This window comes from Glycine soja, chromosome 20 (assembly GCF_004193775.1).
Source record: "Glycine soja cultivar W05 chromosome 20, ASM419377v2, whole genome shotgun sequence".
NCBI classification, from domain to species: domain Eukaryota; kingdom Viridiplantae; phylum Streptophyta; class Magnoliopsida; order Fabales; family Fabaceae; genus Glycine; species Glycine soja.
In genome coordinates, this window is record NC_041021.1 from 47,423,280 (window position 1) to 47,434,529 (window position 11,250).

Genomic DNA, 11,250 nt, shown 5'->3' on the forward strand with positions numbered 1-11,250 from the left:
TCCAGATTAAAAATTAACTAGTGATCACTCGATCACCACTTAAAAAAAATCATGTATTTTTTCAATTCTTACCATTCAGATATGATTTAATGACATGTATATTTTGTAATTCTTATTAATTTCTCATTTGATTCATTTAATTATATAGTTACATGTCTATTTAAAAAAATTATATATAATCACATTTCTCACACACACACATATATATATATATATATATATATATATATATATATATATAATCAAATTATAGCGGTGTAATTTTAATAATTATTATACTATTTTTATAATTTGATATAAAATGTGATTTTTATTAATTCAATCATTGAATTATATCTAAATAATATTAAGATCGTTTGTGTCAAAATTAAACAACAACAAAAAAATAATCAAATAATTCATATTTTAAAATATTTATCAATTTTAATTTATATAAACAAGATAATAAATGATTTTTTATTAATATAAATTTTTATATATGTGATTTATGTGAAAATGATTTTCAATTTAATGATGAATTTTAAAAAAATATTATTCAATTAAAAGTTATAAAATAATATAATTATTGAAGTTACAATGTATCTATCTCTATGTATATAAAAAGTAAATCTTAATTAATCAACCAATAATATAAAAATGATTAAAAGAATTTTAATCTTAAGTTTACATTTGAATTGAAATTGGCTACTCATGGTCTCCTCTATTTGCACACGGCTTCTCTCTCTTCTATATATATAAAATCTCTCTTTGGGATTCGATTATGACACCCCCACTTCTAATAACCTATCTTCCACAGTTCCACCTTTTCCTCTACACAACACAACACCTATCACTCTTCTAGCTCTGATCGTCGATCATCCACAAAAGATAAATTACAAAATGGTGAAGTTCTCAAAGGAGCTAGAAGCTCAACTGATACCAGAATGGAAAGAGGCCTTCGTCAACTATTGGCAGCTGAAGAAGCAGATAAAGAGGATCAAGCTCTCCAGGCTTCCCAAGCAATCCCACCACCACGCAAAACCAGACTTTGGTCTCTCCATTTTCGATTCTTTAAGCTTCTTTGTTAAGAATATCGCTCAAAACTTCTCAACTTCCGACCATCATGACCTCAACATCATTCAGGTAATTAAGGAAGAACAAATATTTATCATAATTATATAATTTTACTTTGATCATGAGTTTGTGCTTAATTAATATTACTTCCCGCGAGTTTGGTTAGTATTTTCCGTCAAATTTCAGCTTTTTTTTTTGGTGTTTTCTGGCAATGAAGTACTAGAATATATCAGTATCTATCTGGCACGTCCGGAAAACCTGTGTTGGCAACAAAATGTCACACACACGCACGCTGAAACCTCGGTGACATTTTTGCGTGTCTCTCTATCTTTTGTCTTCTAGTGTTCCATTATTTTATACTAGCATGTTTTGGATGTGATAAAAGAAAAAAATATGAATAAAAAGAAGAAAATAATTTTAGAAACAAAATTTTTATTTATTTAATCTATTCAAATAGAAGAGGGGTGATGTTTTAGCGCATGACTTTACTGCATGCAAATGGAAGAAAACTAAAGCGACATCTTTTTTTCTGACAACGAATTGTTTTGGAGAATTCAACAGCTGAAACTCTTCGCTTAGTGCGTTTTTAAACAACAGATTATTTTTTAAATCCTCGTTATGGTTAATATGAATGGCCAAAAACAAAACAAAGAAAAGAAATTAAAATTAATTTGTTTGCCAAAATTGTAGTAACATAGTGTGCGTAATTGTAGTTGAAGCAATTAACAATTGAAAACCTTATTCGTCATTCATATACACCGTGTGTGGTCCAGTGAAATTGTCCACATGATTCCTAGAAATCACCCATATTTGATCAAATTAACAATAAACGAATACTAACTAACGGGGTGTCTGGAGAATATTTATTGATAAAATAATAAATAATTAGTTTTATTAGCAATAATGATAAAATAATTAAAATGCATTATATAATTATATTTCTGTATGATTTAAGAATACTTATTAATTCTTATCATTCTTTTTTATTTAATTAGGTATTATTATTGAATTTTTGAAGATAAACCTTTTGACATAATCAATACTTAAATTGAATTAAATTATTTTAACGATGTATCAACATACTATATATAGAGCGGCTGTATCGTAAAATTATTCATCAACTCAACAATCCTATATGCATGGATTTAAGTTCTTTTTTTTCTTATTACCCGCCCCTCAAAAAAAGTTCCTTTTTTTCTTTGTATTTTGCTATTATTAAATGCCATCACTTATTTTTGATGAATTTAAATGCCACCACTTAGACATCATTGAAGTTGATATTTCATTTTTATCAACAGTGAATGGTAATAAAAAAAGAGGAGAAATACAATGAATCATGAATGGTTATTAGAAGAAAGAGCTAGAAAATAAAAATTAGGAAAAGTTGGGCATGGACGGAAAATGTAGCGAGATGAGTATATGTGGGGTTAAGTACTAAATAAAGTTGGTTTGGTGGCCTCCTTTTTTTTTCGTGAAACCCTTTTTCTGCTTTCTTTTGGGGAGTTTCTCAATCTCTCACGAAAGCCAACGACACGGTTGTGGTGTTTGGGGTTCTATCTGTGCCACTAGCGTGACAACATAAAATATAAAGGGAAAAAAAAATATTAATGTTAACACCAAAAAAGTAATATATTGCTAAAGAGAAAAATAACTAGGGATACATTAATTAATTTTGTGACGTATGTATGTAGGTGAGGAAGAAAACCACAAAGGGTGACGAAGAAGAAATCTATGAGACAGAGCTTGCACAATTATTTTCTGAAGAGGATGAGGTATACATTAATTAATTTGTTTTATATTTACTAAATTATGTGTATATAATATTGTTGGACTCACATGCATGAAATATATCATTGGTTTTTAATTATGATTTTATGTTCAGATACGTGTGTTTTTTATGAGGCTGGATGAGGAGCTGAACAAGGTGAACCAATTTTACCGGAGACAAGAGAGTGAGTTTATCGAGAGAGGAGAAACCCTGAACAAGCAGCTTCAGATTTTGCTTGATCTCAAGCGAATTATCAGTGATCGTCGCCGGAAAAATTCTCCGTCGAAGCCATATAGCACCGGAATATCCCCTCAATATTCTCCAACCCGAGATTCTGATTATTCGGGTAAGCTTTCTTCTTCATCTCATTAATTTTTCTCTCTATCCAAAACCACATACAAAGATGGAAACCTCTGCTCTGCATATTCAGGAGATGATTGTCTAGATTAATATTATTATTTTTATTGTAACATTGGATTTTATACTATTTAATTCAATCAAGAAATTGGATCTTGATTAATTAGGTTAGTTTGCGCTCAAGAAAATTCCTAGTGTCGATCTATTTGTGCTTTTAAGTGCTTGCTGACATCATACAACATATAGAATATTGTATGTCTATGCGGAGTAGTACGTGGAACATTGTCGACCCATCACATATATACTTCAATATGCAATAATTCTTAAAAGTAATGATCGATATTTGTATATTATTTCTCTTACGTTATGTATTTTAGATTACACGATAAAACAACACATTTCAACATACTCTATTATCTTCTATTTCTCAAGTAATTAAATAAAGTGTTAGCACAGTACATAATATTGTTCAAAATTTAAAGGGAAATATTTATGTATGTATAAATAAATATATAGTTCTCATTACTCTTATTAGCACAACAATACATGTTGAAGCCAAAAGTGAGAAAAAATAATAGTAACTAATAAGGAATGCGTGGAATGTGTGGGAGTAAATTGTTTTGTTAGAGGTTTAAGATTTTGACAAAAGTTATATAAGTAATATTTTAATATATCATTTATCTTTCATATTAATTAGATTTTCTTTTATTTGTATTTCTTTTTTATTTTCTTAAAACAAATTGAGATATATATAAAATTTCAATAAACAATAAACGGAAAAAAATGCAAAAACAATTTTTTGTGTGTCTATAATGAAAATATCAATGTTAGAACTTAAGATCTTGAGTGAACTATTTAAAGCCTTCATTATTAGGTTGACCTTGGTAGATAAAAAATTTAATGAATACATATTATTAGTGTAAAAAAATTTAAAACTAAAAAATTAATTTTTGTATGAATTATAGGATAATTATTATCAAAATCAATAATTTATAAACAATGCATTGTAAATTATGATTGAACAATAATATAAAAAGTCTGGACGATACTTTCTTTTTCTATATTCTTCATATATATGTGATGGAGTATATGATTAAGTTGCATAATTATATATTAGTTTGTGCAGGAAATTTTGGAGATTCTGATGAAACAAATTCAGAAATTTCACATACGGATGAGGTAATCACAACATTAGAGAGAAACGGTATAAGTTTTGTGAATTCAGCGACGAGGACAAAGACGAAGAAGGGAAAGCCAAAAACGGCAATGAGAATTGATGTTCCAGCCACCAACCCAACTCGGGCAATTACAGCTATCACTAGCATGCTGTGGGAGGATTTAGTCAACAATCCAACCGGAGACTTCCTTCACAAGAGAAAGCTCCAATGTGCTGAGAAAATCATCAGAAGTGCCTTTGTGGAGCTCTATAAAGGCCTTGGCCTACTCAAAACTTACAGGTTCTTTTTTTTTATTATTATTATTATTTATATATATTCAAATTCCGTAGTTTTTATTAGTATTTGATTATTACAGAATAATTTACTTTTAACTAATGTTTATTTTAGTATGAATCTTCAATATCTAAGTGTGAAAACGAGTAAAGCTAATCTAAAATTGTAAAAGTCTGTAACTGTTTACCTTTTCTATTAATTCATATATAAAGTTTGAACCGTAAATTTTACTTAAAAAGATCAAACTTCTCAGCATTCAATTCAAGGTTGGTACTTGTTGTTATTAATATTATCATCATCGTTCCATTTGCCGGTTAAAAATGAAAAAAAAAAAACCTTAGAGAAAAGGGAATATTGATTTCGTGATTATCTTAGCCAAAGTTGGAAAGAATATATAGAAATGATAAGGAGGCCAATGAAAGGGTGTGCTGCATGGCAGTTCACAACATCACGTAAGGTTTTGGATTAGAGAGAATAAATGAAGGTTGGTGTGATTGTCACGTTAGATCAATAGATCTATTCACTCAAAACATATCACTCAATATTTATATATAAAATATATATTATATTATATTATTAATATGTACTCATAATATCTCTGTACTATTAATTTGATTTCATTTAGACAAAAGTTATATTAACATAGACAAATACTAATGTTTGACATTTATCTTATCTACTATACTAAATGACATTTTTTATAGTGTGAATAAGGCCAATGGCATGCTAGGATATTGTTTCTCTACCTGAAAAAATCAAAGACAGTGTGAAATAATGAAAAAAAAAAATTGGCATATACCAATAAAAATATGTTAAGTATTAAGATTATTTTCACTTAATATAGTTATTTTCTAAAAAAAATTAAGCTGATATAAACATTGTGATTCTACCCTAATAATATAATACTAGTACATTACACTAATATTATGATATACCAATTAATAGAATTATCATTTTTTATATTAATAAAATTATTTATTGGTATACATTGTATTATTGTATAAACCCTTAGTGTTTATATTGATTGTATTGATAATTTCTATCTTTAATAAAATTAAGTTATACTATCACAGAGAAACACAGGACATTAATGTGTGTTGTAAGGGGCATTTTTTTTTCCAATGAATCTATGCATGTATGAAATAATTATAATAATTATTACCGTGTGAATGTCATTCAACCTTACATTTCTTTACAAAATATATGAATATATTTCGTTGGGTGGTGGGTTTTATGCAACATTAATTTACGTATAAGCATGCACCTCTTTCATGTTTTCGCAACTTCTAATACCACATTCTCTCATTTTGGCAGCTCACTGAATATGGTAGCATTTACAAAGATATTAAAGAAATTTGACAAGGTAAGGCTTAAAAATGTTTCCTCCTCTTTTCTCTTATTATAACACGCTACATGTGCAAATATACGTAGGCAAACACAAATTAAGAAGGATATGATGAGATTGAAGAAGTTCTCGTTTATACTAGGTGTTACTCTGATGTCACATTCAATCACATATTTTGCAATAATATTAATAAAGACGAAAACCTAAAGGAAGTTTCTTAAGAATTAATCCTTTGTCGTATTACTATTCATGCTTAATTGCACCTGAAGGCTACGCTAATTCATACATGAAAGTCATCAGAATCTTAAACTATTTCCATGATGGACAAGATCAAACCTGATTTCCCATCACAACTAAATTTGACTTACAGTATATATGACCTAAAGATAGTGATAGTACCACTAAATTTCTCTTTTCCATTTCCTTTTGAGTGATGGAGTCACATCTTATATATACGTCCAAAACTCTTTTTGCTTCTACATCTATTTAATTTTATTCAATCAAAGGGAGTACAGCTGTTTGACACAATATATGAACTTAACATTTTTTAGGTGCAAGTCTGCGAGTGCATAAGAAAAATATGTGCGTTCGAATATAATATTTATGATCATAGTCATAGAGAGCTTAGCTTCATATATTTAATTATGCTTAACATATAGCTGGTGCGTGATGGCTTTTATCTTTTTCTTTTTTAATAAGATGTGGTATTACAATTCTTTAGTCACAATATGGCGCGCACTCGTGCTTTTCTTGCAATAACATAATCCGTTTGAAAATGTTTAAGACAAAAAAGTTATCAGTTTGAACCCAAAACAAAAATTCTTATAACTTTTTTTTTTCAATTTTAGAAAGACAAGAACCACTTTTTTTTTTTTTAGGTAAAAGTGAGTAAAAGGTAAATATTGGAATGGTTATCGGCGCATTCAGCAAAAGTGAGACTTTCAAGAAAAATAATTATAGTGTTCTTGTAATTGAATATTTTTTTAATTTATTTTTTATTTACTTCCGAGTTCCGACAATAACCTTTAACGGTATACAGATGTGTTATCCATGAATGTGTTTCGGTAAATCAAATCATCAGAGTAATTTGTAATGTATTTGTTATAAAAAATAAAGGAAAGAAGATGATATTAACCCAATTCATCAAGATGTCTAAGGTTGTTGGAAATATAGCTATTAATATTCCTGGTAATGCATATATAAAAAGATCCTGATAAGGCTTAGTTAATCTTTTTCTTTGAATTTGCCATTGGGGTTAACTTAGGTTGAGTTTATTTATAATATGATATCACAATTCATTCAATGTTCAATTTTAAATCATGAGGAAAATGTTAAGATGTTCCACACGAGAGATTAGTAAAATTTAATCAAATATTAGTATATTTCAATGTAATATGCATCAAAAGTTGTGCGTGGTCTCAAAATTACACGAGCTATTCCTTGGCATTGATAATTTATTATGCTATACTGACTTTAATTAAGTTTCCATATCTAATCTGTTACTATGAGTTCATATTCCTATTATATAAAGAAAAACATAAATAAATCATATTGTCATCTGATCGAGCAGGTATCTAGTCAAAAAGCTTCTGCAAATTATTTAAAAGAGGTGAAGAGATCCCATTTCGTTAGTTCTGACAAGGTACATTTTGGTTTCTTCCAATGCCTTAAAAGAAAAAAGATAAGAGATCAAGCATTCAACTTTAATTTTTTTTATTTTGGTCTTCTTTAATTCTTGATAATGGGTTATATGGTATTCTAATTAGTGGTTATCATTATAATACGTTGGGTTTGTAAGGCTTTTAGACTAATGGACGAAGTGGAATCCATATTCACAAAGCACTTTGCCAACAACGATAGGAAAAAGGCAATGAAATTTTTAAGACCCCAACAACATAAAGATTCTCACATGGTCACTTTCCTTTTCGGTAATGCTTCTCTCTCTCTGTCTCTTCCTTCATATTGGCATGGCACTTTAACATTGACTAACACTTGCAAAATATTTTACACACAATGAAAGTAGTGTCGCTTCAAATTGCAATGAAATATATCTGAGTTGATCACTGCATGTACCAACAGACAAGTCAACTAAAATTTTGATGTACTGCTATTAGCATATGCTTAGTGGCCACTAATTTGAGAACTGCGTGAACCTACCAAGCTGATTAGTCAAATTTTACTGTGTCTGCAGGGTTGTCTACAGGTTGCTTTGTATCCTTGTTTTGTGTATATGCAATCTTGGCACATTTGTGCGGTATATTCTCCTCTAGTAACGAGCCAGCTTATATGGAAACAGTCTACCCCGTTTTCAGGTTTCTTAACATTGTTCCAACTTGAACACATTTCACACATTATCTCTTTTATGTACTATTCTACTCCACATCCTAACTCTATGACCAAAATACCACGTAGGAATGTGATATGCAATTCTATATATAAATATGTTCAACACAAATAGCTAAGTAGAAAAACCGGTTTGAAATGAGCTCTTACTAATTTATCTCTATTAATAAGGGTAACCTTGAGATAAAAACTTCCCGTAGGTAGATTATAAAATCCTATATATCTTTTTTAACCTTGCTTTATAATTATAAACCATGAAATCAAATGTAGTTAAACTAAGCAGATTGTAAAAACTCCCCTGAAAATTTAATTTCCAGAATTTTAGACAAAAATGCCTATGATATAGGTGCACTAATAATGGTTACAATGATTTTGTGCAGTGTGTTTACATTGTTAAGCTTGCACTTGTTTATGTATGGATGCAACCTGTTCATGTGGAAGAATACAAGAATCAATTACAATTTCATATTTGAATTTTCACCAAGCACAGCACTCAAGCACAGAGATGCATTTCTGATAAGCACTACCTTAATGACAACTGTGATTGGGGCAATGGTCATACATCTTCTTCTAAGGGCTGCAAACTTTTCTCCTACCGAAATTGATGCCATTCCTGGAATTCTTCTTCTGGTTAGCCTAATCACTATTGCTTTTCCTTGTTATTTATAAGATAAACTTGTTTGCTTTACATTTGGGAAAGTAGTTTATTAATCCTTATAGTATAAGGCTGATACTGATAATGAAATTCCATTTTCAGTTTTTCATAGCACTGCTCATTTGCCCATTTGACATTTTTTATCGCCCAACACGTTACTGCTTCATCCGTGTTATTTGCAACATAGTATGCTCTCCCTTTTATAAGGTAAACTTCCCTCGTCCAATTTATTGGAAAACTTGGATACATTGAAATACCATATATGTAGAAAACTGAGCTGGGCATATTTTTTTCATTTTAATTTATCATTTCTACAGGTTCTGCTAGTTGACTTTTTTATGGCTGACCAACTAACTAGCCAGGTGATCTTATTATAGCCTACAAGTTGATTTTACTATTGTGATTTTTTCACTTCTACTTATTATTATGCATCTTAAGTAACATTAAATTTCTATGTTATGGTTGTGTTTACAGATTCCATTGCTAAGGCATTTGGAAACTGCAGGTTGTCACATTTTTGCTAGAGCTTTCAAAACACACCACCCTGATACCTGCCATTCTGGAAGAGTATATATGGAAATAACTTACATCATCTCATTTTTGCCATATTATTGGCGTGCTTTGCAGGTAAGCCTAGGATGCAGATTGGTGGTAATTGTAGATTCTCTTTTGACATTGCAACCTAGGAAACTAATCAACTACTTCAACCATTGGAGACATGCTACATTGCTAATTGAATTTCTCTTTTAATGTATATTCCCCATTATTTCATAAACTAACACATGCTTATTGAATGCCCTTACAAGTGTGCGAGACGGTGGTTTGATGATGGTGACGTGAACCATTTGGCTAACATGGGCAAGTATGTTTCAGCAATGGTGGCAGCAGGGGCTAGAGTAACATACAGCAGACAGAATGACAATCTATGGTTTGCTATAGTCTTAATTACTTCTGTAGTGGCCACAATGTATCAACTGTACTGGGATTTTATCAAGGACTGGGGATTTCTTAATCCTAAATCCATAAATCCATGGCTCAGAGATGATCTAATTCTAAAGAATAAAAGCATATACTATATGTCTATTGTAAGTTTTCTTTGCCTTCTGATCTGAATATCACAATCATAAGCTTTTTTATATAATGAAGTGATATTGGATTGCAGGTCTTAAATATTGTCCTAAGAGTGACATGGGTAGAGACTATCATGCACTTCAAAGTAGGGCGTGCCCAATCACGACTACTAGAATTTTTATTAGCTGCACTCGAGGTTATTCGAAGAGGGCATTGGAATTTCTACAGGTATATTTTATCATATTTAGAAGAGATGAATGAATTTTTTATCTTCCAGAATTTCAAAATGCCTATCTCATCCAATGTAACACAAGCTATTTCACTATTTGTGTTTACCAATAAGCAAGGACACAACACATGCCTACGTAAACTTTGGGTCAAAACAATAATGTCACTACTCACTAGAATATAGGGTGACAATGACAGAACTCTAAGTCATAATGATTTGGTTTTGTAATATCTTTTACCATATTACAGACTCATCTTAAAACCTTAAAGCTAAGCTTCTAAAATTGGTCCTTAACAGTTGATAAATAGTGAACACAGTCACTCATGAACTTGATAACTTGTCTGAACAGGTTGGAAAATGAGCATCTAAATAACGTTGGCCATTATCGGGCAGTGAAGACAGTTCCACTACCATTTCGAGAGGTAGACTCTGACTGATGAGTGATGAGGTGATTTTTTTTGTAAAAAAAAGATGTCCTATGGACATGCTAACCAAAATAGAGGCATGGAGTGTAAAGAATAAAGAAGGGAGGAGGAAAGAAACTTTTCTTAATCTTTTTCTTGTTTATTGCCTCTTTTTCAGGCAAGTGGACATGCTAAAAATCGTTCAAAGAACATATTGTTCTTTTTTCTTGATTTTAGTAAATATTGAAATGTTAGTGTTGCTTATAATTTAGTTTGTCAGGTAAAACAAATTTATTTTTTTTTATCCGTAAAAATAAAAAATAAATTATTAACAATAAGTCATATCCAATTTAATCAACTAAATTAGATTCTCCTAGTAAAATAAATTTAAGTTGGCCTACAATGTTTTCCAAGTTTTAAAATTAAAGCAACTTTCCACTAAATTTGTTGAACTTCAATACTCTCCCTCACTGACTTTTTCCCTTGACGCAAATCTCAAAATCAAGCTAAGTTGTCTTCTAAACTTTTCAAATTTTGGACCACTGAGTCCTTTGGTAAGTGTATATTTAACCGA

General features: G+C 30.1%; 1 protein-coding gene across 2 annotated transcripts; it reads left to right on the forward strand.

Moving 5' to 3' along the window:
* Positions 1–749: 749 nt before the first annotated feature.
* LOC114401342 (phosphate transporter PHO1-like) lies at positions 750–10,943 on the forward strand. Of its 2 annotated transcripts, none has more exons than XM_028363845.1 (15): positions 750–1,122; positions 2,745–2,825; positions 2,936–3,167; positions 4,296–4,635; positions 5,944–5,992; positions 7,545–7,616; positions 7,773–7,902; positions 8,166–8,286; positions 8,698–8,947; positions 9,075–9,179; positions 9,290–9,334; positions 9,447–9,599; positions 9,779–10,057; positions 10,135–10,271; positions 10,622–10,943. In XM_028363845.1, exons 1-15 carry the CDS (start codon positions 880–882, stop codon positions 10,707–10,709), a joined length of 2,325 nt encoding a protein of 774 aa, XP_028219646.1. In that variant the 5' UTR covers positions 750–879; the 3' UTR covers positions 10,710–10,943. The 2 variants fall into 2 exon arrangements, with proteins under 2 accessions (XP_028219646.1, XP_028219647.1); XM_028363846.1 differs by having other exon boundaries at positions 4,305–4,635.
* The last annotated feature ends 307 nt before the right edge of the window (positions 10,944–11,250 follow it).

What these genes read in the sequence shown, in the direction of transcription:
- LOC114401342 (XM_028363845.1), top strand. Translation starts at nt 880, where the DNA reads ATGGTGAAGTTCTCAAAGGAGCTAGAAGCTCAACTGATACCAGAATGG. An exon ending in CCGAGATTCTGATTATTCGG is followed by an intron (nt 3,168 to 4,295) that starts GTAAGCTTTCTT and finishes ATTATATATTAG; the next exon opens with TTTGTGCAGGAAATTTTGGA. An exon ending in ACAGTCTACCCCGTTTTCAG is followed by an intron (nt 8,287 to 8,697) that starts GTTTCTTAACAT and finishes GATTTTGTGCAG; the next exon opens with TGTGTTTACATTGTTAAGCT.